The sequence below is a fragment of the Paramisgurnus dabryanus genome, chromosome 17 (assembly GCF_030506205.2).
Source record: "Paramisgurnus dabryanus chromosome 17, PD_genome_1.1, whole genome shotgun sequence".
NCBI classification, from domain to species: Eukaryota; Metazoa; Chordata; class Actinopteri; order Cypriniformes; family Cobitidae; genus Paramisgurnus; species Paramisgurnus dabryanus.
In genome coordinates this window covers 10593713-10620924 of record NC_133353.1, presented here as the reverse complement: position 1 = coordinate 10620924, position 27212 = coordinate 10593713, and the positions used below count along the sequence as shown (strand labels likewise).

General features: G+C 39.8%; 1 protein-coding gene across 16 annotated transcripts in view; it reads right to left on the bottom strand.

The window, feature by feature from the left end:
* The window catches only part of ank3a (ankyrin 3a), a 109540-nt gene that overhangs the window by 14700 nt on the left and 67628 nt on the right, over nt 1–27212 (bottom strand). For 5 of the 16 annotated variants that reach the window (XM_065297381.2, XM_073812273.1, XM_073812271.1 and 2 more), the window contains 18 exons: nt 26542–26644; nt 25667–25717; nt 24165–24274; nt 23243–23275; nt 21997–22221; nt 21465–21619; nt 21178–21389; nt 20436–20643; nt 18309–18405; nt 16053–16281; nt 15640–15765; nt 15403–15525; nt 14485–14511; nt 12519–12597; nt 4425–11588; nt 3665–3739; nt 3277–3408; nt 3022–3165 (listed from right to left, as the gene is read on the bottom strand). In XM_065297381.2, the coding sequence (XP_065153453.1) occupies nt 3022–3165; nt 3277–3408; nt 3665–3739; nt 4425–11588; nt 12519–12597; nt 14485–14511; nt 15403–15525; nt 15640–15765; nt 16053–16281; nt 18309–18405; nt 20436–20643; nt 21178–21389; nt 21465–21619; nt 21997–22221; nt 23243–23275; nt 24165–24274; nt 25667–25717; nt 26542–26644 (9293 nt within the window). The remainder of the gene's footprint in view (nt 1–3021; nt 3166–3276; nt 3409–3664; nt 3740–4424; nt 11589–12518; nt 12598–14484; nt 14512–15402; nt 15526–15639; nt 15766–16052; nt 16282–18308; nt 18406–20435; nt 20644–21177; nt 21390–21464; nt 21620–21996; nt 22222–23242; nt 23276–24164; nt 24275–25666; nt 25718–26541; nt 26645–27212) is intronic. The other 11 variants (XM_073812262.1, XM_073812263.1, XM_073812268.1 and 8 more) reach the window with 7 other exon arrangements.

Below are 27212 nucleotides of genomic sequence, written 5' to 3'. Positions count from 1 at the left end.
GCCTTGGAAGCTTCCTAAAAACCTCTCTCAGATAGCTCTATTAGGGTGGGGGATTTTAAACAAGTGGTTTTGCACCTATTTGGCTCCCCCTACTGGCTTAACTTGCAATCGCATTACTGATTGGCTGACTTCGCTGCCACTCAAAAAATGTAGCCAATTATTTTAAAAGTGGAGGGGCAGTTAGATGCCTGTGATGTCATAAGCATCAGTTTTTCAGATTGGGCCGTTTTCTGGCTGACATTTCTAAAAGAGGAATTACTATGAGACTGAGATGTTTAGCATGTCTAGCACTTTTTGTTTGTGAATGCGGGTAGACTACCATTATTCAACAAAGACAAGGTTAAAATGGTTTTTCATTCTCTGTCCCCTTTAAGTATCTGCAAGTCAAACTGCAACACTTTTTACTGTAATTTAAAGTGTCATAGTCTGTATGTAATTTGTTATTAGCTAAACGAGCAGCCAAATACTACAAGATAGGGCACAACAATTAATCAGAAAATGCTTTCTGTTAACAATTTTTCACACTCTTATAACTATTATAAACTAGTGCTGCGTTTCCATTACCCTTTGAATTGCGCAAACTAACATTGCGAATTGAAAGTGTCTCAATTAGCTGTATTTTCAATTCGTTTTTGAATTTTCAATGTCAATTTGCGCAATAGGGGATTATCAAGCTGATACGTAGTACTTCCGCTTTTATCGATATTTGTGCACGTCCACTTTCGGTGAACCGTAATGGGAGTTCTGCTGGTCCAGATTGAACAGAAAAGTTGTTGAGAAAGGTACGTAAAGGAACGATGGTGTTGTTGAAACTTGCTGTCATTCAAAAATTCCCAAATTTTTTGCCTATAACAAATTTTTGCTTTGTTCCATTGATCAGTAAAACCATTAAAACAGAACGTGTAGATATTAGACGTGTAACAGGAAAATACTGTTCAGAGCAACCCTTCCTATACTTGTTGAGGCAAAGCATCATGCTGTGATGCGCAATAGGGGATTATCAAGCTGATACGTAGTACTTCCGCTTTTATCGATATTTGTGCACGTCCACTTTCGGTGAACCGTAATGGGAGTTCTGCTGGTCCAGATTGAACAGAAAAGTTGTTGAGAAAGGTACGTAAAGGAACGATGGTGTTGTTGAAATGTAGTAAAGTAAAAATACAGATAATTTGTTGAAAAATGTAAGTCAAAAGTATGCACTATAAATTCTACTTAAGTAAAGTACAAATACCTGGAAAATGTACTTAAATACAGTAATGAAGTATTTGTACTTCGTTCACTTACATTCCACCACTGCCTAACAGGATGCTAGATACCTAACCTAACTGCGTCGGAAGTGGACATGCACAAAGTTGACAAGTCCCGCCCACAAAACCCGAAAGCATGATAATCCCCTATTCAAAGGGTAATGGAAACGCATCTTATGTGTATAAACCCAGCATTTGTTTGAGAGTACACAGACAAAATATGCTCCCTGCAATACAGGGAGACTCAAAATGTGGTTAAATAAAGTGGAACATCATAATGCGTGTTTAGATAAAGGGGTATACAGTAGAGGACTTGAAACAGTAGGATGGAGTTGTGAGAGGGGGTCCTGGGAGCACACAGGGGCAGTGACAGCAAGCACAAGGGGGCAATCATTTTGGAGGTGGGGAGGAGGGGCAGGACCCAAGCAGCATAATGTGCACAGAGAGAAAAGGGCAAAAGGAGACAGGCAGTGGGAGAGAGACAAATTCTACATGCAGAAACCAGAGATGACATGTTAAGAGAGGGTGAAGGACAGAAAGCGGGAGGGGAGAACTGGATGGTGAGGGAGATTTTGTAGAATTTGATGATTTGGTAGAGGAAAACGCTAATGAAGAAGGGATTTCTTCCCGGGTAGGTGGTCATCTTGGGTCACATCTGGAGACGGTTGGCCTTCCTTCTCCAAAGGCCAATATGATGCATAAAGTGATAATAGGAGTTGTTGTGGTAGGACATGGGGCAGAACAGAAGTGACAAATTCGGGGCAAACACAAAAATGAACATGCAAGTTAGAATGTCATGACATTGTGTATGACAAAAATAAATAAGGGGTAACTGAAAAGGGTTGAATGATGGACAGAAATGGATTGTACTGGAGGAGATGACAATTCATTTTGTTGCAAAAGACCAGGATGTCAGAGGATGGCACAGGAGACTGTCAGGAGGACGAGGAGACTGTGGAGAGAGGATGATTTCCTCCTTTCTCTTCTTTCCCCCTTTCTTTTTATTCCTTGCTCCAGTGCAGGGAAAGAGAGAAGGATATACGGAGGAGGAAGCAGATCAGAGCTTGGAAGGCAGAGGACAGCTAAGACTTTTAACTGAGGCCTGCATAAAAGCACTAGCTTTCTAACCCTCACCAACTATTGTAACATCAAACTACTTTAATATCAAAACAGCTTGATCAAGAAACATGCATCTGATATAGACAAAACACTGACTACTTGCTGTCATTCAAAAATTCCTAAATTTTCTTGGCCTATAACAAATTTTTGCTTTGTTCCATTGATCAGTAAAACCATTAAAACAGAACGTGTAGATATTAGACGTGTAACAGGAAAATACTGTTCAGAGCAACCCTTCCTATACTTGTTGAGGCAAAGCATCATGCTGTGATTGCTTCACGTCACATGACCATATACATGCATGTTCAAACCAGGTACATGCATATGGTGTTGGAAGGCAGGGAAAGGGGTAACAAAAATGAAGTATTTGAATACACACTGGCTTTAAAATAAAGAACGGAGGTTGATTTAACACACTGTGTGTGATCTTTAACATATTATAAAGATTATGTCACAAACTCTTTCAATATAAATGTTAGAAGATCAGGTCATAAACCTTTGTGACTGCAAACTTATTAACTATTGGTGGCCTATTTATTTTGAAACTTGGCAAACTGCACAGGGAGGTTGTAGAAGAAAAACAAAGGTGACAAAACAGGAAACGGGTTGGGGAGGTTGGGTGTGAGGTGGACAGCTAGATGGGGCTAAACTTTACCATCCGCCTTTTCCTGGCACACAGCGCTATCATCTGCAAAACTTCTGGTGCCTGAAATGTTACCATAGTCAAATATGGGCCCTTCCAGCAGAGTCACAATATCCATCCGGTTCACTTTAGTCAGGACCGCTGTCAGTGCATCCGCTAAGAAAAGTAATATAACAGTATAAATATAAAAGTAATAAAACATCCGATAACTTGCATATAAACGATAAAAAGCATAGAAGAAGAGACAGATAGAAAAATGATTCTCACTCGTGGCGTTTTTCCCATCCCGGTTGACCCACTTCTTAAGGAGCATAAAGCTCTGGGCTGTCAGAGAGTTTGGGTTCTCTGTGCGAATGTGGTTTATCTCATCCACAGAAAAATTCATCTCTCGAGCCAGTTCTAAAAAAATAAATGTAACAATGCAGAACTGCACTGCAATACCAAACATGGGCACTAGAGTGTGCCACAGGGCTAAAATGTCCATACTGCACATTACAGCGACTATACATGGTGGTCAAATTATCATTTGACTTCATATCTAAATAATTTAGCTTTCAGGAGGGTTTGACCCAATAGTAATTCCTTAGATAATTCTAATAAAACTGGCTATTAGAAATGACCAGTCTTAATGGAAAAAGTGATAAAAAAATCCCACCTGTCCAACTTAATCCCAGGTGATCGGCCACAATGGCCATGCGAAGATCTGTTCGCTCACAGGGACTCTGTGGACCTGTGACAACATACAGAACATAAACATGTGTTAGTCAATGTTACATACTAATTTCAAACAAAATGCAGGTGATTTCCATCTTTTCTGGCCAAACAGGCTTTTTCAAAACAAGAAAACAAAAAACAAAATTATATTTCTCCAACAGATGGATAGACTGGAGAGAAAAACCTAAGTGACATTTAAGAAACTGTGTTTGGCTAGGAAAGGAAGAACAAACAGATAGTAAAACACTGTTTTAGGCATAGTTGGTGCTTTGATTGTATATCTGAGTAGATTTTTCAGTGTATCTATGCAAGCAATAACAATGAGTTTATACAAGTGTATAAAAAAATGAAATGAAATTTTTGAAAACGAGACATTTCTGAGATGAAAGAATAAGCATGCAGACAACAACTTTTATAACAAAGTTCAGTGTAAAAATTCCTCAATGTTCCATTAACAAGACCCGGCACAAAGAGACTCTTTAGTGTCCCGCCCTCATTATTATGATAAATTATCGATATAAAGTAGGGGGAGAAAGAAGGGGAGGATCTGACAGGAACAGATACAGAACAATACAGTCACACAGCACAGTGATGAAATAATGACAAATGAGAGCTACTGTTCACGCCACAGGCAATCCAATCAGTCACAACGGCTCATGCAACTAAGGATCAAATAAAGTTTTCAATAAAGTTTTACAAACTAGGCTTGATCTCCGCGACGGGGGGCGATCTGCGAGCCCCTTCGTTCTTACTGCCCTCCTTCCCTCCTCCAGTCCGCTTACTCCTCCTTGTCTCACTGCCCACTGCCCTTGTGACCTTTGATCTCGAGGGTTTGACCCCTCGGGAGGAGCCAGCGGAGAGGGAGGGCTGGGACTGAGAGGGGTCCGATAGTGAGGTGCTTCGTGATGTGCTGCTGTCCTCCTCCGACTGCTCTCCCTGCGTCTGTTTCTCCTCGTCTGAAAGTCGTTCGGCCACTTTTATTGCTTCTCCGCTAACATTCTTCAAGAACTCAATTGACTGCCTGCACACTTCACTTATCTTGCCTCCACCTGCTTGGCTAACTGACCCACCAGAAACTTTATCTTTGAATGGTAGTCTAGAGGGAACTACCGGCCTGACTGATCTTTCTGATTCTGTGGTCTTCCTTGACCTTGGAACTACCTGAGCTGTAACAGTTGAGCTAACTACACTGGTTCTTTTCATATCTTTGACAGGAATTCTAGATTTGGGCTCAAGGACTACGGATGCAGAATCCACTTTTCTTGCTTCTGGCCTCACAACCTGCTTAGGTTTCTGCTTTCCTGAGCTGTTTGTGTTAAAACTAAACCCCATTGCTTTGACTGGGAGTTTGGACTTAGGCTGCCTGTTCTCCAAAACAACTTTAATGTGATTAGACTCAATGCTAGCATTCTCTGATTTCTCCCCAGACTCCTTGCAGAACTGCGCTTCTATTCTGCTAGCTTTCTGTAAGGTGGGTTCTGAAGATGACTGCAAATTAAAAACTACACTACCACACTGGATGTAGTTGGCCTGGACATTGGAGGATTCTAAATTATTGTTGTTATTGCAGTTTTCTGAGGGATAATCTTTCCTGCTTGTTGGAGAAGAGTCAATGCGCTTGTTATCAAAGTGACCCTCAGCTAATTGTGTCTCCAAGCTAATGTATTCCGTAATCTGACTGTCTGAAGACTCAGCCTTAACATCAGTCAGTTCGGCTGAGCCAGGGTCTTTCTTTATTGTAATGGAAGCTGCGATGCCCATCTTAATGGGGGTGCGTAATTTGGGGTCAACCTTGGAAGCTGTGACAGTGCATGAGGTGGTGTCAGCGGATGGAGGTGCATCCAGGCAGTCAGTGCTGCCCTGCGCTGTGCTGCCTCTGGATGGCGTTATATCTGTGGTTGCCTCTACCTTTCCCTCTACAGCTCTTTCCCCTGTCTTTGAGTGAGAGGCAACTACCCCCGCATTCCTGCCCACTCTCCCCTCGTCCCCTGACTGCCCATCTGAAGTATGCTCACCAATCTGGAAAAACTGAAGTCTTTCTTCAACAAAGTCCCTCTTGCTCATGTCAATAGCACCACTGCGGGTCATCTCAAACATCTTGCCCTCGTGGAAGGGGAAAGGATTGGGCTCACTAGTTGGAGTGCTCTCATCTGTTGGGGTTCTGGCTGGAGTGGTATCCGGCGTGGTTGCTTGCGATTTGTCGTCCACTGATAAAGCACAGGGTTTTGGATCTTCATCTTTGTTTTTAGCATCAAACACTCCCTCTTCTCCCCCTTTACCAGACCATGGATCAAAATCCAAGCCTTTAGTGGCCACTGTTTTGAAGGTAGTGTTTATGCCCTCCTCTAGTTGGCAATTAAAATAATTGTCTGTGAACCCTTGTCTATCAGGGTGTCTTCCCTCCAAAGAATATATTTTCTCATTATCATTATCTGAGTTTTTTCCAGATGACTTTCTTGTTTTTGACTTTTCCCCTGATTCCTCATTTGGTATGTTTTCCTCTTCAATGACTTCAAGTTTGCCCTGGCTGAAAGAACGATCTCCTGCTTTTCCATCATGTGACAAACTGGACGTTTTAGGGTCACTCAGCCCATCATCTTCATCTTGTAGGTCATACCCATCAAGAGAGTCTATCTCAGTAGCATCTGTATCGTGAGAAAATTCAGCAGTTGTTGCTATAGAGCAATCAGTAATCGACTGATCATTTCCATTTTGTTCACATTCTACCTCTTCTCCTTTTACAATGCCATTGATGCCTGACTCCTTGTGATTTGAGTTGTTTCTCTCTGGTTTTCTAGGCTTGAGTTTGTCGGCCTCCTCAGCCATTTTAAAGGTGTACTTTTTGACTGGGGCAGGCTGAAAAACAGATTCATCATCACTGGAGTCACTATTGTCCGCTCCAGATGGCAGAGGGGAAGGAGGCTGGACTCTTATTACTGGCTCTGCAAGGAGATGCCTGTCATGTTCCTCTTGGAGGTTTACCTCCATCATCTCTGTTTCTGCCTCAGAGGAAGCAGACCCCTTCTTATCAGAGTCAGCTTGCTCACTTTCTATAGGTGGTGGTGGTGGGAACTCAATATAAGCTATGCGTTTGTCTTTCCCCCTTTTTCCAGAGGAGTCATGTTTTCTTTTTGAAGGCTCTGATGATTGATTGGCAGGTTTGGCTTTATCTGCTGGTAGTTCTTTAAAAATGAATGTCTTGGGCTGTTCCTCTTCCTCTGACTCCTCTGGGATTGGGCTAGGCATGCCAGTAATGGAACCTATGATGGAGTCAGGAGCTTTGGAGTTCAGGTCATAGCTGACCTCCTCAGAGGTAGGTGTCTCAGGAGTTATAGGACTCTTGCCTGAACTGTCCATAAATGTCACCTGCTCTAGGGTGTCATCCTCAGGACTTCCATGTGGGGACGGTGGCTGTTTCTGTTTGACAGTATAAAATGCTCCGCGCGTTTCATGTACTGTCCTGCTCTCATGGCTTACTACTTTTTTGTATGTGCTCAGCTGCCCAGTGGCAGTTTCTTTCTCATATTGTTTACCTACTTGAATGCTGACATAAACAGGAAGAGGTTTAATGTCTGCAGTGACACCTGGGGTCACTTTTTCAATATACTCAACCTGGTCATCATCCACACCATTACAGACTATATTAGCAATCTGCCTCTTAGAATCTGAGTTCACTACTGATGACACATCACTAGGTGATTTGCTAACACCAGGACTAGGGTGCTGTGTGTTTCTGGTTAAGTGAAACCCTGTTCTTTCAGATTTTATAGAGGAATCTAATTTTAATGTACTACTTTGATGATGATCCACAAAACTAGATGACACCCTAACAGGAATGTGTGATTCCGAGTTTTTTTTTACAACACCATTGCATTTTTCAGTGTTACTAGAATCTTCGCGTATTACAAGCTCAGTGTAAATTATCTTTTTAGTAGTTTCCTCTTTTGCTGCGCTTCCATCTCTTAAAGAGTGTTTCTCATTCTGCGATTCCTCCTTTTGCCTATCATGCACTAACGTGTGGGTGAGCTTTGTCTTTTGGGCTTTCAGTTGTCCATTGCCATGATTTTCCCAAGTTTTATATGTTTTTCTGTCTTCACTGGCAACTTGTTCTTTACTGTAGACATTTTGGTGTGGTTTTGGGGATGAACTATCTGACCTATTTCTCTGTCTGTCACTCTGCTGATTTTGGACTTGAGCCTTTCGAACATTGTACCTGTGCCCGCCCTCACTGTCTTTTTTAGGGTTTCTATCGCTTTCTGGAGACTCTGTTGACTTTGGAAGATTCCCCCCTGCAAAAACTTGATAAACAGGAAGTTTACTTTCCTGCAGCTTCCTCACTGGGGATCCTGATGTTTGTCCTAATTGGGGCCCTTTTTCTTGTTTCTGAGCTTCTGATTCAAATTTCATTCTGACTGAGCTAACCTTAGATGTTGAGGGCTGGAAATATTTAGAGGATTCACTTGTACTGCTTGCAGAAGAGCAGTCCCCTTTCTTAGGGTCGTCACTGTATTGCAGCAAAACCCGTCTTTCAGGGCTGCTTGGTAAACTGGCACATTTTCTGTCATGTGAACCATATTTATCCCGAAACCTGTCTCTGCTCCAGTCCTCTCCATTTCTATGCACTGACCTTTCCGGGCTACTGCAAGTTGAGCTCGGCCCAGAACGAGTCTCTCTTGCATCTTGTCTTCGTTGCTTTTTCTCAGGGGACTGAAGCTCATCGTTCAGTTTTTCAGTTTTATCACGAAAGAACTGTGAGACCTCACTAAGTTTTTCCTCTGCCTCTTTTACAGTTCTGTCTACTCTGTCTTCATATTTGTGCTTCTCTCTGCTTTTACTCTGCCTGTCCTCAGAAACTCTCATCCAAATAGACTTTTTTGGGCTATCAGGATCAGAGGCATACTGCAGCAAAGTAAGCTTGTCATAACTGTCATCTTCTGATGATCTACCTGATCTATCAGGCTTTAGCATGAATTCTCTAACTGAGCCAACGTGTGTTCCCTCACCATAGTAACGTGACCTGTCAATCACAGATTCATCTGAGTCTGAATGGGAGGAGTCAAATTTATCTGAAAGGACCATTTTGTCTGTAAACTTGTACAACTCTCCTCTAGTTTCAGATGAGCCATCATTGTGGTATTCTGAATGCTGCAAGTTCAGTGTCTTATCATCCTCTACGGGTGTGTGTATTCTGGAGTCAAAATAACAAGGATGAGATTCCTCAGGTTCCATGTTATGTTGCTCATTGCCCATCCTATTTTGCAGTTCTTTTATGCCACTGTTACCTTGATATATGTACATTTCCTTTTCTGGGTGATTTTTTGTTTCTCTAATAATAACTTCGGTGGGTTCAGCTGTGTTTCCTTTATCTATGTGAACCTCAATGATGCGCTCAACTTTTGGCATTGGGTCTACAGGTCTTAAGGAATGCTCTCCTCCCCCTTCACTGCTGCTTTTGTGTTCAAACAGGCCTGTTAACTCTCTGGATGGATCCTTCCCAGACTGAAAGGCCTTCATTATGTCGCGTACAGACATGGTCTCCTCCATCCTCTCAGGTCCAGCCTCCTTAGACGAGGGTTTGTGGTACACCATTCTTGTAGTCGTCGTTATGTGGGTTTCCTCTTTGACCCGCATGCCTTTGGCCATCATATCATCCTCTGCATTGACTCTGGCTTGGTAAGCTTTTACTCTTTCTTTAATAGATCCACCTGGTGACCGTGGCTCAGTGTCTGCACAGCGCAGTGGGGGCTTTGCCATCCTAGCCTCCTCAAATACTGGTTCCTTAGGATCCTCTGGAGGCTCATAGCTCCGTATGACATGTACAACTTCAGTGCGTGTTTCAGTAATGACTGGTGGAATCTCCTGAAAGAGCCCTTTGGGTCCCATTCCCTCTGCACTTTGAGGGGCTGAAGGGGTTCTCTCACTACGAGTCTCAAACCCACTGTCTGAGAGTGGACTCTTGTCTTGGTCATGGGAGACATCATCTGGAGAGTCGAGTGATATTTCAGGGCCAAACAATGCATCTGCTAACTTTGACAGTTCTTTCTCTGAGGCAGAAGGGCGCATATTCATTGGAGGCATTTTGAGCTTGTGCTCCTGTAATGCCATTGCAGGTTTTAGGACACGCTTCTGTTTCTCCTCCCCTTCTCTCCTTGCTTCCTCAGTTCTTTGTTTAGCCTCTGCTATTTTAGAAAGAGAGCTTGTGCCAATGTCATTGGTTAGGTAGTCAACTACTTTCGCAAGATTGTAATCTCTGTCAGATACTGGTTTTGTTTTAACACGAGGGGCTAATGTTTCATATCGAGGGGGACATCTCCATTCATTTTGTGGATTATCATCAATGTCATCCTCTAGGACATCTTCTGTCTTGCAGATTTTAATATTTGCGTTACTCTCTCTTAAAACATCTTTGCTGAGAATTTCACTGACTTTGACTAGGTCTTGTTTTACTTTCTCTACAATCTTAAAAGGTTCCTCATCTTCTACTCTTTGTTCTTTAGAATCAGACTGATAACCTTTGGAAGTTGAACTTGTATCGGTTTGAAGAATGGCAGACATTCTGATTAAGTCCTCCTTCATATCAGCCACATCTTTCAGTATCTCCTGGCTATTGGACAGAGGGGGTGAAGAGGTAGTAGATTTAAGTGTCCCTGGGGACATGGGCAGGGGAGTTTTAACAGGGGACAGAGTTCTGGCAAAAGAGGACTGAGTCTGGGCATTAATCTCCTGTGGCGTGGCCTTTCGTGGGGACAAAAGAGAAGCTGTTGATTTGGAGACTTCCGGGAGCTTTTTAAACTGGTGTTCTGGCAAGACATTTATGACAGAATAGACAGGCACTGTTATAGTGCTGGAAGTGACAGAAGTGGTAGAGATTGGGGGAGACCTGAGGGAGGCATACAGTGAGTTGGACGCAGAGGAACGAATAGACTGGTAAGAGGATGAGGGAGTGGAGGACACTGACTTTAGAGTGCCATAGCCTGCAGAACAGGAATTAAAAGTTTTTTCTACTTCATCAAATGCAGCATTTACACTTGTTGTCGCTGCATTTGTTGTTGCCTGAATCCTTTCCTGCAGAGTGCTGTTATGATAGCTTGTTGGGGAGGAGGAGCGATACTTCGTTGGGGAAACTGTCCCATTTATCAGTGCAGCAGTAGTAGTGGCTGTACTGGATTTCAGTGGTGAGGAAAGGGATGACAGGTATCCTCTGGCAGACCCAGAGGCATCAGTGTTGGTTCTGATAGAGGAGAAGCCTGGGACAGTTTTAATGGGGGAGCAGGATGCTGAAGGGTTTGAGGATACAACAGACTTGTAGGGCAAACTTGAGCTGTACATGTTTAAAGAAGATTTAGGTGAGGCTGGAGGGGTCATAGCAATAGAGGATCTTTCCAGTAAGGTCCCTCCAGATGGTACTGGTGAAGTCCTGGCTATCAGACCTGTGAGGCCTTTAACTGAAATAGGATCAGGAATGCTCTTTCCTGGAGAGGACAGAAGGGTTGGGGAGGCTGGGACTGGGTACTGGGCACCCTGAACTACAGTCTTTATAGGTGAGGAGATAGTTCTGTAAGAACGAATCGGGGATGCAACGTCGCTGGCAGATTTGATAGAAGATGCCGGTGATCCTCCAATTATGGATTTGATAGGAGAAGCAGAGTTCACAGACCATACCGACCTCAGTGGTGAGGCTGAGGGGGTGTTAGATGAGGAGCTGGAGATGGAGCCAAATCCGGACTTGGCCTGGCTAGGCACACTGACAGGAGAGCTGGTCGCCCAGGCCTGGTAGGAGCGCGTCGTAAAGACAGGCTTGTAAGCGTAGCTAGAAGGCTGCGGCGTGGTTTTTGGAGTGGTGTTATGACCTCTTTCAGCTGCTTCTAGTATAATTAAATTAATAGCACAACATAAAGTAAACAGAAATAGTTAAAAAGAGAGAAGAGAAAAAAGAAAAAGGCTTAGTTAGGGGAATTTATTAAACAAACAGCATATGGAAAATTTGAAACAGTGGAAGCTTCTGACAATGGAAAATGTGAAACAAAACAAAATGTAATTTGTGACAAAACAGATGAAGATGCAAAATGTATGCTAATTAAGTAAAAATAAAAAAACTACAATATCTAAAAAAAATTCTATAACATTTTTCTTGTCTTTAAAGCTGCAATCTGTAACTTTTTGGGTTAAAAATAAACAAAATCATTAATTGAGAAAGTACATAAACAAATAGTGTTCAAAACTGTCATCTTACCACAATTTAAAACTGTAGGCTTCTGATAATAATTTATAACTTGAGCTATCAGGTTGGAATTCATGGCAGATGTTAGTTGTTTTTCAACAAATGCAAAGATGAATACAATAAGTAACCTGCAATTTTATGTTTCTAACAAAAATGGTGATAGAGATTTACAAATTGCTGTTTTAAAGTGACAAAATACAGATAAAGTTTTACGCAAAACATCATAAATAAACAAATAAGTAATTGCTAAAAAAAAATTTCCAACATAAACATCAACCAAAAAATACACTGGGCCAAACACAAACTGCAAAAAATGATGATAGCAAATCATATGAAATGTGGATCATTGAAAACAAATACATAGCCAGCACATCAACACAACATAAAAAAATAATAATATTAAGAGGCAAAACAAAAAGAAAGCAAATAATGTGACGGTCTAAGTGTAATGAACACAGACAATTTGTGGCAGGAATTTTTTTTAAAAAATGGAGAAATATGAGATTTTTTGTATTGACCAATCAAATTCTAGAATATGTATGGAGCTTTGAATAAAGAAAAATATAAGACTCACTGGATGCTGGGTCGGCCAGATAGCTGTAGCGCTTTCGCAATGCTAATGAGGCAAAGGTATGGCGTCGATCTTTGTCATTCTGCAATAACACAAAAGTAAAAACTCTATTTAAGAACATAAAAATCGTAATGCAATTATAAATTAAGCTGCCAATTAACAATTCTGCTTCTCTAATAATGTAAATATAATCATTATTTATTAAACCTTATCTTTCACAGATTATCTTTCCAAATAATTACTTTGTGGTGTGTCTTTTGCAAAGTCTTTTGCAAAGAGTAGTGCTTTGCACATTGGTCTCTCTTATCTTTTGGTACATTTTCGATTAAATAGTAGGCAGGTCCACAATATGGCTTTTCACACTATGTTTAACCCTGGGTTATCTTAGTTCTAAACCCCGCTTTTAACTGTAGGTTAAGGAGCGCTTCACACTTGTAATTTAATAGCGGAGTTATCCCTGAAAATAACCTATGGGTTATTAATAGGGATGCACCGATCCGACTTTTTCAGTCCCGATACCCATCCCGATGCCTGGGCTTTGTATATCTGTCGATACCCGATGCCGTTCCGATACCATTGTTAAATTAACAATAAAATTGTTAAATGTGTAGAGTGCTTTCTGCTACATCTAGTATAATTTTATATTTAAAAAACAATAATTTAAAATGATTTACAATTTACAAGAACATTATATATTAATCAAATGACAGTGTTTAGTAGAACATATAATAGGCACGTTTGATTAAATAAATATGATAAATATATTTTCATTATTTGCGCAAAACTGTCACAGTAAAAAAGCTTTAGTGTGCAGATGGTTATTTTGGGAATTATGCGCTTGACGCGTTTCATCCGTCCTCTTCACCAGTGCGAGTAAGTTAGAGTTTCTGTGAACTTAAATATCTTTAAATGTGTGCTTGTTCCTTCACATGAAGTTATAGACCATAGAGTGTATTGCGAAGACTTTAAATATAGTGCATACATACGTTTACGGTGCTTGCTTTTATAATACTTTGTCCTTTTGATCGCTTGTTAGTAACAACTACGGGTAATGCAGAGTATCGGAAATTGGATCGGTCCTGTTAGTCCGATATCCGATCCAGCAAAAAGGGCCCGGATCGCCCCGATACCCGATCCAGATATCGGATCGGTGCATCCCTAGTTATTAACCCTGCATTGCGGTGCCAAACGCATGTAGTGCGAAACGAAGCAGGGTTAGAATGTTGTGACTGGATGCCAAGCAGCGGACAGCCAATCAGAAACTAAAGAGCACGTACATCATATCACAATCTGCACTGAAAACACTTGAATCGGAGTAAAAATTACATCCCAGGAGGTTTAAACATCTAAGAGAGATATACATTGCGACCTGTTCTGTCACTGACGTGGAAGTATGAGACAAGCGGTTATTTAAAGCAGAATGGCTTTTTATCCAATCATAACTGCTGACACTGCAAATATGCAAATTATAACATTACCTCAGGGTTTAGGAATGAACAGTGTGAAACGTCATATTATGAATACCCAGGGTTATCTCTTAAACACTGGTTTCGGTAAATATGAACAGTGTGAAACGTGAAAGAGATACGACAGGATTCCATTAACCTGGGGTTTAGAATAACCAGAGTTAACTATTTCAAGTGTGAAAAGCACTAGAGTGAGTGTTGTCTCCATAAATACTGTATGTAGCATGAAAGTTTGGTATTGTCCAGTGCCTTATTGCTTAATATTTAAATTAAATGAAGGAAAATCAAATCTGCAAAGAAGATATAAAGAGATAAAAAGGGATATAAAGAGCAACAAAATAACACAACCTTTTAAATCCACTGATAAACAGAAATCATGCACTTGCCTGACTTTAGCCAATGGGAGAACTGATATACAAGCTATTGACCAATCACACAAATAAGCGTATGATTACGTAAGTACCACACAAAAGGCAAAGTTGCACAAAGTATGGCATATTTACCTCATCATCAGGATCCGACTCCATTTCCTAATATTCCCCACGATGCATTGCAGTAACAGATAATGGAACAGCAGCAGCCGATGGGCAAACGGATTACAAAGATAATAGAATGAGATCAGACAGAGAAAATGAGCAGAGATAAGACAGTAATGAGTTGAAAGTAAAATGCAAACAAGAAGGACAAGAGCAAGACAAAGAAAAGCCAAAATAGAGTTACAGCAAAAGGAGCAACAGAAATAACTCAGTGACAAGTTATAATTCAGTTCAAAGCTACAGACAATATTAAAGGGACACTCAACTTTGTTTGAAACTATGCTCATTTTTCAGTTCCCCTAGAGATAAACATTTTATTTTTACCATTTTGGAAACCATTCAGCCGATCTCCGGGTACCACTTTTAGCATAGCTTAGCATAATCCATTGAATCAGATTAGACCATTAGCACAGCGCTCAAAAATAACCAAAGAGTTTCAATATTTTCCCTATTTAAAACTTGACTCTTCTGTAGTTACCCCATGTACTAAGACCGACTAAATATTTTAAGTTGCAATTTTCTAGGCCGATATGGCTAGGAACTATACTCTCATTCTGGCGTAATAATCAAGGACTTTGCTGCCGTACCATGGCTGCAAGAGGTGCGATGATATTTCGGAGCGCCTGAAAGTAATTCCCTTGGTAACTTTTAATAGCAGGGGACTATTTTCAGGCACTGCGTAATATCATTGCGCCTCTTACAGCCATGGCAGAACAGTCCTTGATTATTACGCAAGAATGAAAGTACAGTTCCTAGCCATATCGGCCTAGAAAATCACAACTTTTAATTTTCCGTCGGTCTCTAGGGGAGCTGGAAAATGAGCATATTTTCAAAAAAAGTGGAGTGTCCCTATAATGATGATATCTCTGAATCATGTTGCTTTACCTTTCTGTGTGTTGGCAGTGTGAAATTGAGGTTACAGATTGCAGTCTGTGGCAGGCCTTTTGTGGTTTTGGGCTCTGTGAGGAAAGATATTCTCCCACATGGTTCTTGGCCCATATCTCTGACCTACAAAAAAACAGAAATAAACATCCATTCACACAAAATGCACACTTTATTTCATCTAAACAACAATACGATTACTAAAATGCATATTGATGTACAAATTTATAAACATCAAACCTTGATGTTGAATGGGAGTCGGTTCTCTTTAAAGGCATAGAAGTAAAATATCAGTTGCTGGCCACTCTTTGTCAGTGGGGAGATGTTGCCGTAGCAGTCTACATAAATAGGCTTGCCCTCCAGAATCTGTTGGAAAAACAAAATCACAATTTATTTATTTATGCCTCTATAATAGTGATAAATGATAAGGAAGGAGTAACTGTGTTTAAATATTAAACACTGTGAATGTATGAGAATTAATAAATTGAGAGGAATCATGTTTTGCAGTGGACTTTCCTCTGTGTGTGCACGCATGAATGTTCACAAACTCATGACTCACTGTTTCCAAACACTGAAAGCATGTTCATGTTTAATTATTTATGTGCATGTGTGTATAGTCTTAACAGCGCTTATTCGTAAGTATAAATCCACACCTCGATGTCTTTGCTCCTTGCCACCTCTTCAAAGTTCTCCTGCTGCTCCAGAGTTTTGTCAACTTTGTCATCAGTCATGCAGAAGCAACGGAGGCTGAACTCTACAGGGTCGAATATTTTAGCAAACACCACAAACTTGGCCAGGTATGGAACACAGATCAGCTCTCGGTATAACTGAGATGCCAAACCCACCGTCTCACTGATCTGCTGACAGTCTGCCAACCAGAATCTGTGGAGAGAAGACAAATGGATTTAAGGTATTCTCATATTTTTATTTTATAAATATTAAAGGAACAGTATGTAAGAAATCTATATCAATTAATCATTAAATGGCCCTGAAATGTCACTAGACATTAAGAAATCATTTTCATTTCAAATACTTCTATCACTCACAACAGCGGTCCGGCCAGGATATTGTCATTTAAAAAGTGGAGTTGCAGCCCTCAACTGATGTTTATGTTGTCGTTTGGTATATTGGCCACCAGCTGTGTGATTGCAGTACCAGTTTTAGCCACACGTTTTGTGATTGCAATACCAGTTTTGGCCACAATCCTACATACTGTTCCTTTAACATTCTTTGTTACATGGGATGAAAAGTTGAAGAAGTTTAGGTAAGAGCTTAGTTAAAAAATGAAAAGACATACTGGTTATTTCTTTAAGGGAAAGCCATTAAAGGGATACTCCACTTTTTTTTGAAGATATGCTCATTTTCCAGCTCCTCTGGTTAAACATTTGATTCTTATCATTTTGGAATCCATTCAGCTGATCTCCGGGTCTGGTGGTACCGCTTTTAGCACAGCTTAGCACAATCTATTGAATCTGATTAGACCATTAGCATTGCGCTAAAAAATAACCAAAGAGTTTTTTTATATTTTTCCTGTTTAAAACTTGACTCTTCTGTAGTTACTGTACATTGTGTACTGACGGAAAATTAAAAGTTGAGGTTGTGGCTATGGCTACGCCTGCTGCAGCCATGTTACATCAACAAAGTCACTGATTATTACGCCAGTTTGAGAGTATAGTTCCTAGCCATATCTATCTAGAAAATTGCAGCTTAAAAGTTTCTGTCGGTCTTAGCACATGATGTAACTACAGAAGAGTCAAGTTTTAAATCGGAAAAATATTGAAACTCATTGGTTATTTTTAGCGCGATGCTAATGATCTAATCAGATTCAATGGATTGTGCTAAGCTATGCTAAAAGTGCATAGAGCCAGACCTGGAGATCAGCTGAATGGAGTTCAAAACAGTAAGAATCAAATGTTTAACTCTAGGGGAGCTGGAAAATGAGCATATTTTCCAAAAAAAGTGGAATGTCCCTTTTACACGAATAAAATCTGTTGCTTGTTTGTGTGGCTTTTAATAAGCAAGAGATCTTGCTGTCTTTAGAAGCGGATGATCATGTACTAATAATTCACATAGTTCAGTAAACTAAGAAAACTAAACAAAGCCATGACACTGTTTATAGAAATGGTGTCTGTTTTTGTAAAAGAGCTGGAAAGGTATTTGAACCACTTGATGACCTCCTGTGAAACTTCCCTTTTTTTGTCGATGTGGCTAAGCAAGTCATGTTTAAGTTTATCCGTGTATGATATAAAAAGCAAGAACATTATTTGATTTTTCATTTAATATGTGACCCTGGACCACAAAACCAACCGTAAGTAGCCCAGGTATATTTGTAGAAAAAGCAAAAAATACATTGCATGGGTCGAAATTATAGATTTTTCTTTTATGCCAAAAATCATTAGCATATTATGTAAAGATCATGTTCCAAGAATATATTTTTTGAATTTCCTACAGTAAATATATAAAAACTTTATTTTTGTGAGTGGATACAGCAAAATCACAATTAAAATTGGCCAGAGACTTACCTACAAACTTTGCTTTTGTGTTCCTTTGGGATTTTCCATTCAAGTTTGGTTTATGGAAAAGCTTACAATTTCCCCGCATTCAGTAAAAAACGTCATTACAGCGTTAAGCCAGTAGAGAGCACTAAAATTTCATTAGTAATATGCGTGCTATGGACTTAAAACTATTTAGATTTTTTTGCTCTGTCAAGTTCCAGATTTTCAAATCTCAACCAAATATTGTCCTGTCCTAACAAACCATATATCAGTGGTAAGCTTATTTAGCTTTCAGGTAATGTATAAATCTCAATTATAGAAAAATTTACCCTTACGACTGGTTTTGTGGTCCATGGTCACATTTAGTATGATGTCAGCAAAGAGTAGTGGTCACAATGGGCCTGTGCATCTTACCTGGCAGATACATTAGTGGTAAACGACACACAGTCTGTGACAAAGGAGAGTGGAGTCGTCCCGGTGATGTCTTCCCACTGTGCAGGGGACATTCCACCTAAAAAAAAACACCTTAAACACTAAAGAGGACTGCTACACAATACTTATGTAATTTTTGAAACAACAAATTGCACATCATCTTCTGATATAATCAAGCCCGTTACGACACAGTGGTATGTAATTTAACATAATTTGTTAATAAAAAAAAACGTCTTTCCTTTTAACTCTTTAAGTGCACCATAATTTTTTATTCATATGTGACCAGTCACGGAAAGTAGGGACACAAGTCGGATCTGGGCATTTTGAGTTATTCACAGATTCTGAAAGTGCAGTTTCTAAGCTTTCCAACGATGTGTAACACATGGAAATCTGATAAGATTTGGAGAAGTTGTGGCCATTTGAATATAGGAACTCAGAAATACTCAAACCGAGAAAATCGAGACGAAAGGGACTCTTCTTTTCAGCTGGGGGAGACAATAGGGCTCATTTACATCTCATTTAGCTAAGCCATGCCCCCTGTAAAACCCTTTTTGAGATGTTCTAGCATCATATGTAGTATTTTATGACCAAATGACAACCCGCAAAAATAAACATGACTCTTTTACCTTTGTGGGGATCACAAGTCGAATCCAGTCTGTTTCAGATTATCCAATGACCATATTTGTCCACAAATGCGTATAATCCGTGAAATATAGATTGTTTACATCAGATTTCGCATGAATGTCTGGTAATACAATATAATATATAATCTGAAGACTATTTAAATCGTAACATGTAAGGGTATATGAGCTTACACTCCGTTAAACACATGAACCCCCCTTCAAAGTTTGTATTTAAAATAGGGAAGTAGTGTATAATAGATCATCCAAACAGCGCCGTCGAAAACGTGACATCCTTTAGAGAGGTTACCAATGGCTCGCTCGTTCCTCCATCAGCCAATGACTTCATGGAAAATATTGATAGACAAAACATGTAGCCAATTATATGAAGAATACAACTATATCTGTGTAACTTCTGTGTGTTTGGACTCATGCTGCGCTGCAAGAACTGACATACAGATGACGTCAAAGTACCGCGAGAGCGAGTTGAAATTAAACTACTCCGTAAGATTTCTTGAAGAGCTCTCGCGGTACTTTGACGTCATCCTACTGCGGCGCCGCATAAAGTCAGTGACGCGGCTGACGTACGATGCGGCTGACTGTTATTTGTTCCGCCCCAGCTTCTTTTATTTTTCTTTTGTTTTGTGCGCCCGAGCTTTACAGTCTGGGGAGACGCAGGCTATAAGTTTGAAAAAAAAAAAAAAAACTTAGCAAACATGTCTGAGGAACAGGGCAGCGCGTCACTACAGTCACGTAACTTCACGCTCGAGCCGGAAGAGAAGACAATGCTGAATAAAGTCGTAATTCTGCTATTTTTGGACCAAACTGTATTTTCGGTGCATCAACACAATCTTACTGACCCACTGATGTCAAATGGAAAAAAAATATTTTTTTTAAAAATCTTTAAATCTAACGATAAAACATCTTAAAAAAAATCTTTAAATCTAACGATAAAACATCTTAAACTGTGTTCCGAAGATGAACAGAGGTCTTCCGAGTTTAGAACGACATAAGGGTGAGTCATTAATTACATTATTTTCATTTTTGGGCGAACTATCCTTATTTAGTAGTCACGCTGTTCCCTTTGGGGGCGGAGGCGAACACACAAGCTTATACAGTATGTAAATATACACACAGACAATGACGCCCCCCGCTGCACGCTAGAATCTCCGGAAAAACAAGCCTATTTTAACTGCAAAATGTAACAAAAACTGCTATCTCAAACATGGAGAGGCTTCTTCGTGATCTCAACTAATAGATTCTGCAATAAAACGAAAATCACAAATTTCGAAAAAAAAACTTTTTTTCTCATTTTCTCGAAACTTGTGCTGCCGACTTGAGTCCCTGGTTTCCGTGACGGGTCACATATTCAGATTTTCAAATATGTACAGCTGTTTTCACATGTATAACTGAGCTTCAAGGATGATCTTATTTACAGTTTCTCTATTAAATACACGATACACATACAGTACAGACACTACTGACATACCTGTGATGCTACAGAGCAGTCTAAGGCAGGGGGCTGGTTCTCCTTTGCGTCCATTAGCAACAGCCTCTTTGGATCTGGGAGGCACAGGGATTGTCATGGTAATAGGCTTGTGGAATTTTCTTCTCCTGGGCTCCACAGTAACAATCGGGCTAAATGATGCTCGGTTACCAATGATAGTTCGGACCAAATCCTCAGGCACCGGCTGAGCCTGAGAAAGAAACACAGAGAAAAAAATCATATACTGTAACTAAAAAGAAAGAGAAAGATCACCGCATTAATTCTTTGGACACTCAATTCTAAACATTTTAAAGAGACACTCCACTTTTTTGAAAATATGCTCATTTTCCAGCTCCCCTAGACATTTGATGAGAGTATAGTTCCCAGCCATATCTGCCTAGAAAATCGCAACTTTTAATTTTCTGTCGGTCTTAGTACACAATGTAACTACAGAAGAGGCAAGTTTTAAATAGGAAAAATTGAAACTCTTTGGTTATTTTTTAGCGTGATGCTAATGGTCTAATCAGATTCAATGGATTGTGCTAAGCTATGCTAAAAGTGCTAGCGCCAGACCCGGAGATCCGCTGAATGGATTCCAAAAACTGTAAGAATCAATTGTTTAACTCTAGGGAAGCTGGAAAATGAGCTTTTTTTTCCAAAAAGTGCCCTTTTTATGCATCTGTCTTCTACATTATTACCCCAAATTTAATTATTTTATCAACATCTTGCATATAACCTTATTTACCTGCAATCCAACACGTATTTTCTTTGTGAGCGCTCCCTGGGGAAAGGCAGCCTTGACCATAGGAACTGCCTCACTGCTCAAGACTCCACCCTCTGGCCCCATATGATCACTTTCTTGCTTGATGCGTGACACAACCGCAAAGTATTGTGGGAAATCTCTTGTGACGATGCGGCAGATACGCTTCTTTTCCAGCTCTATTGGGCTTTCGATCTCTGTAATTGGAAATTTAATTAATGTGTGCGGTTATTATTCGATAGTTGCAGTAACGGCATAAGCTGGTAGATTACCTTCGTCCATGCCGCTTACGAGAGAGATGAGCTCGCTCATTTGACATTCATAATGATGCTCTTTCCAGGTCTCGCCATTATCACTGCGTAAGACGATCAGCTCTCTCTCCTTTCCTCGCATGGAGCCAAAATGAGGGATTTCTACGATCACAGGCCTGGAAATAAATTAGAGGACGCTAAAATTACTGAGATGCAAGTAACAATACAACAACGGCTAAGAAATTAATAAGTAAAATGAATCAGTATTTGTAAAGGGCCATTCATACAAAACAGGTTTTTGGGTTCAAAACAGCAAGATGCAGCACCCATGGTTATTAGTTGCTAAAATACAGTAACATATGTGCATGCTTATATTCAAAAATATAAAAAAATTACATTAAAAAGAACAGTTAATGCACATGTTTTTAACTTAATTTTAATTTACATTGTTTATGGATTTAGGAAATCCCAAATTTGGGATTATATCCCACGCTTTCAAGGCAGGCTATATATTTGTGATATAAGTCTCATAATCAAATTATAACAGTTTTACCCCAAAAACTGTGCACCAGCTGGCCCCATCTCAACCAGTCTGCTGACAAGGCCTTCACCCTCCACCATCGGGGGTGGGTATGCCAGGCGGTGACGCTTTGCCAAGCGGCAGGTGATCCGGGTGGGTGCTGGGCACTTTCTGGGTGGAACGATAATACGCATCCCATCATGACGACTTCCTCTCATCGACCCTCCTCGGGCGTCGACCATGAAACTCACCAGGAACCTGCATGAAGAGAATGAAAGAATTTATGAGAGACGTCGAGAGAGAGGGACACCGCGCTAACCCACTAGACAGACACGGACGAATGTGAGACGATTCCCATGCTGTGATCACTGTACACCCAACACACTTGGTGAAAGAGAAAGGGGGTAAAATAAAGGTCTACACGAAAACAGACAGAAAGAGAAGTAACAGCAAAGACTATTTAAGGGACAGTTTAGTAACAATTTAAAAGGAGAAGAGACAGTGCTTCGAGCTGTTAAACCTGGCAGCATGTCATCCCTCATACATCATCAGCAAAAGACACTTACAGAGGAAATACAAGGAAATCTTTAAGTATTGACTTAGTAACAAAAACTGAAAATATTATCATGCAAGACCTGTTTACTGCCAAGATCAATTGTTTCGAAGCGGTGATCAGTGATCAGTAGTGAGACCAGAAACACCTCCATATCCCAAAATAACCCCAGATCAACACCCACTATTGAATTAACCAATGTCTCCACATGTGAATCTTCACTGTAATGTTTGTAGCCAATGTGTAGACATATTGTTCCTCTGGTGAGACAACATAAACTAAATGAGAATAAAGGGAACAGTTCATCCAAACAAAATTGTTTCATTCTGGTTTGGAAGGACCTAAGGTTGAGTAAATAATAACAAAATAATTTTTGGGTGAACTTTTCCTTTAACTGGTGATTTCTTGTACTTTTACATGAAATGACTTTTGTCTTCATTTAATTGCAATGGTTGTAAATCACTGACAGTATGTTTGTATGTAATACTGTGTGCCCTGTATCTCTCAAATCTACTGTAGATATTTGAATGTGTGGTAAGTCCTTATTCCAGACACCAAGCTAAAGACACACAGTGTGGAGTGCTTACACAGACAAGGAAAGAGAAACAGGGAAAAAAAACACCAGAGAGAAAGAGAACGAGGGAGTATGGATGAAACAGAGGGAAAAGACCAGTAAGAAGCAGAAATCGATCAAAAGAGTGATGTCACTGGACTCAGTGTTTTCACCTGGATTCATACTGAGGAAACGGAGAGGAAGGGCTGCAAAAAGAAAAATGAATGAAAGAAATACAGAACAGAAAGCAGGAGGTAAAAAATAAATAACATTCATTATATAGTTATCTTAGACATACATATGAGACATGAAGCTGATCTGAAACGAAATAGCAAAATAAATATTTTATGTAACATGGCAGAAAGCAAAATACAGCAGCATATATAAAAATAAAACATATATAAAAATAAAACATGCTATATGCAAATAACTGAAACAATGAAAAGTGAAACATGTCTTAAAACAAATCAGTAGTGGTAACCACATTTTTCCTAATGTCATGCTAAATCCCCATTGGTTTGCATGTATAATGCAAACAAAGCAGTTACAAATTCAATCTTTAGTTTATCAATCCCATAACATTGATATAAAAACATCTTAAAGTGTTTTACGTCAATTTGTAATAAAATCTGGTGCATTTATGGGTGATTCTTCAATCAGGGAAACTGTTCTGTCACCTAGGACGATTTTACAGGAACCACTCTCATAAAAATTAAGATAAGAATGGCCCCAAATTGAAGTATTAACCAAAATCATGTCATTCATAAATTGTAAGCTGGACCTAATTATGTCTAATTCAAGATCTCTGAAAGCCATTGTTGACATTTGAAATCACCTTAACAAACACGCCCCTTCCCTAAAAGAATCTGGACATTCTTTTGATAGACCCGCCCCACACATACGCAACCCAGGCAACGATGTCGGTTAGTAGGCAGGCCCCTTACTGCTGATTGGCTACAAGTGTGTTTTGGTACTCAGCCAACCTTTTCCAAAGTTTTTAAAAAACCAAGCAACCCGCCTTTAAATGTTTCTTTCTGTAACAATAGTACAGTACATTGGTCACATAGATTGGTCACATAGATAACTCATTCTTACCCAGAATGCACGGGACTGCAAACAGTGTTGTGTGAGTGATCCACAGTGTCAGGGGTCCAGCTGTATCGTCTCATACACTCGCTGTTGTATTCATGAGTGACGGCGAGGTGCTGAAAACACAATGCAGAATAAAGAAGATTTGCATAACTTGCGAAAGTAGTTGCCAAATAACAGTCATGATTATTAAAAATTCAATTTAAAAAAACAAGTGCTAATTTGATAAATTTACACATTTCAGATTTATGATTTTGTTATCTAAAGCAGGGGTTCTCAACCTTTTGCAACTTAAGGCCCACCGATGACTGTTTAAAATACAATCCAATGCAAATGTACAAAGTGTCAAAAAAAAAAAACCCCACAAAGCATTACTACATGCCCTTTGCGTTATGAAGATGCTAAAAGTAGGAATGCCATTGCTTCCAATGGGAAACTACAGGTGTCATTTTCAGCGGGCAAAAGCTATTTAAAAATCCACCCTTGAGAAGATACATCTTTAAAATAAAAATATATTAAACATGATTTTTACTTACACACATGCAAAGAATTAAGGCGTCTTTATTTGACACACACAGTGGAACGTGTCACCATTTTTTGTAAATATATTTCTAAAGGTGCTATTGACAAGTAGTTGATGTCCTCAGGGCAATATTATGTTGACCCTGTGACAACATTTCAATCAACCAATCAGATTTCAGAAATAAATTTACTCTTTGTCACAAGTTTAAGCTTAAAACCAGAATTAGTTGCTTCTAGACAATTGCTTTTCACTTATCATTTCCCTCTGATTTTAGGGTTCGGTTACGGTTAAGGTTGGGGTGAGTTTAGGTTTGATTTACAAATATTTTGTCCTTGGGTCACACAATGTGGCAGTTTTCCAGACAGGGATTAGACTAGTCCTAGACTAAAATAAGTGCAAGAGCTGTCCAAACCAAAAACAACTTGCACTGATATCTTAAAATACATCAGTGCCTTTTGTTTTGCCTCAAAATGCACACAATTATTGTTTTTAGCAAGATATGTTTGTTTAAACTAGTTATATTTCATAATTTAACTAAGGTATAGTCCTGGCTTAAGCTAATCCCTGTCCGGGAAACCACCCCAATATGTCCTGACTCCTGAGGACATCTCTCACTTGGCAAAATCAGGTTGAGCCTACATGGCCCACAAGATGGCGTTCTGAGCCCCACCCATTGAAAATCACGGAGTAACCCAGATTTTTTTTGAAACATTACACTGATCGATATAAAGCGCAACATTAAACAGGACACTCATGCTTTAATGAAAAACAGAACATGGGAAAGAGTACAATGGGTTTGTAGAAATGAACAGATGGCTAAAAGGGACAAACAGGAAGCTTGAATGTGGGAAAAAGCTTTCATTTATAAACAACCAATAACAGGCAAACACCAGTGAGTTTAAGACCGAAAGTAAAAAAATGTGTTGGCTTTTGGACAAAAATGATCATGTGGCTAGACAGATGATCTAACAATCGCAAGTTGTACCTTATTTTGAGGGTCCACCATGTAGGAAATGTCTTTAAAAACACTCTGAAGCTTTAAAGCAAATACAAACATACACGTATGTTTAGATTCACGTCAATAAAGGTTTATTCTTGATTTGTCAGATGCAGAGGGAGGAGAATAATGTAGTGTCCTAAAAGTGTTACTCTGGCTATGTTCCTAAACCTGTTGTGCTACCTAATATATTTACAGCCACTTGCATTTATGCCTAAAGCATAAAAATAAATAAATAAATTAATAGATTGTAAGTACAAAGGTGTTGTACATACTTTAGTTAATCTAAAGGTGAACATTAACTTGTGCTTTTGTATGCATGCTAAGTGATTTGATTAAAACTATCACTGTCTCACTACTTTAATATATTCCTTAAGAACCAAATAAGAGTCTGGTATCAATTACTTTTAGTTAAATGGAAAGACAAACAAAATTCCAAAAGGAAAACACTTAACGGAAAAGCCTGACAGAGGATGTGGGTAAGTGCATCCAAGTCTGACTCTTCTTTTTCCTGCTTTCAATGTCTTTCCATTTGTTTGAGGGTAGACTGAGAGTTCAGACCGGAAAAGCATTTTGGGTTTCAGTCTAATAAGAGTTTATTTAAAGGCACATGTGGGAATGTGAAACTGGACAGAACAAGAGAGTATGTACTGTATGCGTGTTTGTGGGAGTATGTTTGCATGGGGACTGGGCTTTCACGAATCCCATGGGATCGACACAAATGTTCAAAGACTGTTTGCTGTTTTGTGGAAAGTCTTGCACTTGTAGGAAGAATGCCAAACAATCCATTGAGTTCACAATAAATCTTAAATGTGCAGTTACGATCAGAGAGAAAAAAGAAATAAAGAGAATGGGATACTTACCGAATCTTTGGTGGGCGCTAGCATCTCTTCGATCATCATGCTGTCTCGAGCGAAGGAGCTTCTGTTCAGGGTGTTGGACCTGTCTGAGCTAAAGGAGCGCATACTGGAGTGTGAAAGAGGATCACACGCGCACACACACACACACAAGCAGACACAAACAAACACAAAGCAAAGGACACATGACAGGGACGAACGAACACAAACACAAAACACTAAAGTTACAACATGCAACATTCAGGGACAACAAAATTAAAATCCTAGAGAAAAGAACATCTGATGGACAGGGGATAAGGTGAAAACAGAATATTGAAGATGTGTGAAAGGTTTACTGTAATAAACAAGTTTAAGTTGATAGAGGTCTTATGTTTTATGCTGCGTTTACACCAGTGAACACGTAGTTGGACACGTGAACATCATCAGTACACTCGCATCATTCACACGGAAATTCGTGTCATAGGAGGGGCTTCTGCGACTCCGCTGAGACTCCACCATTCCGCTTGCTTCCTGTAATCACGTCACTACTACAGCAAGGCCCTGATTGGTTAACGCAGCCGAAGTTCAGATTTTTCAACTTGCGCGTTTCCCGCAGCAACGCTCAATTCGCGTTGAATGCGCCATCCGCCCCTCGCCTTGCGCATGTTCCGCGCCATTCACGCCGCAGGATGCCTAAT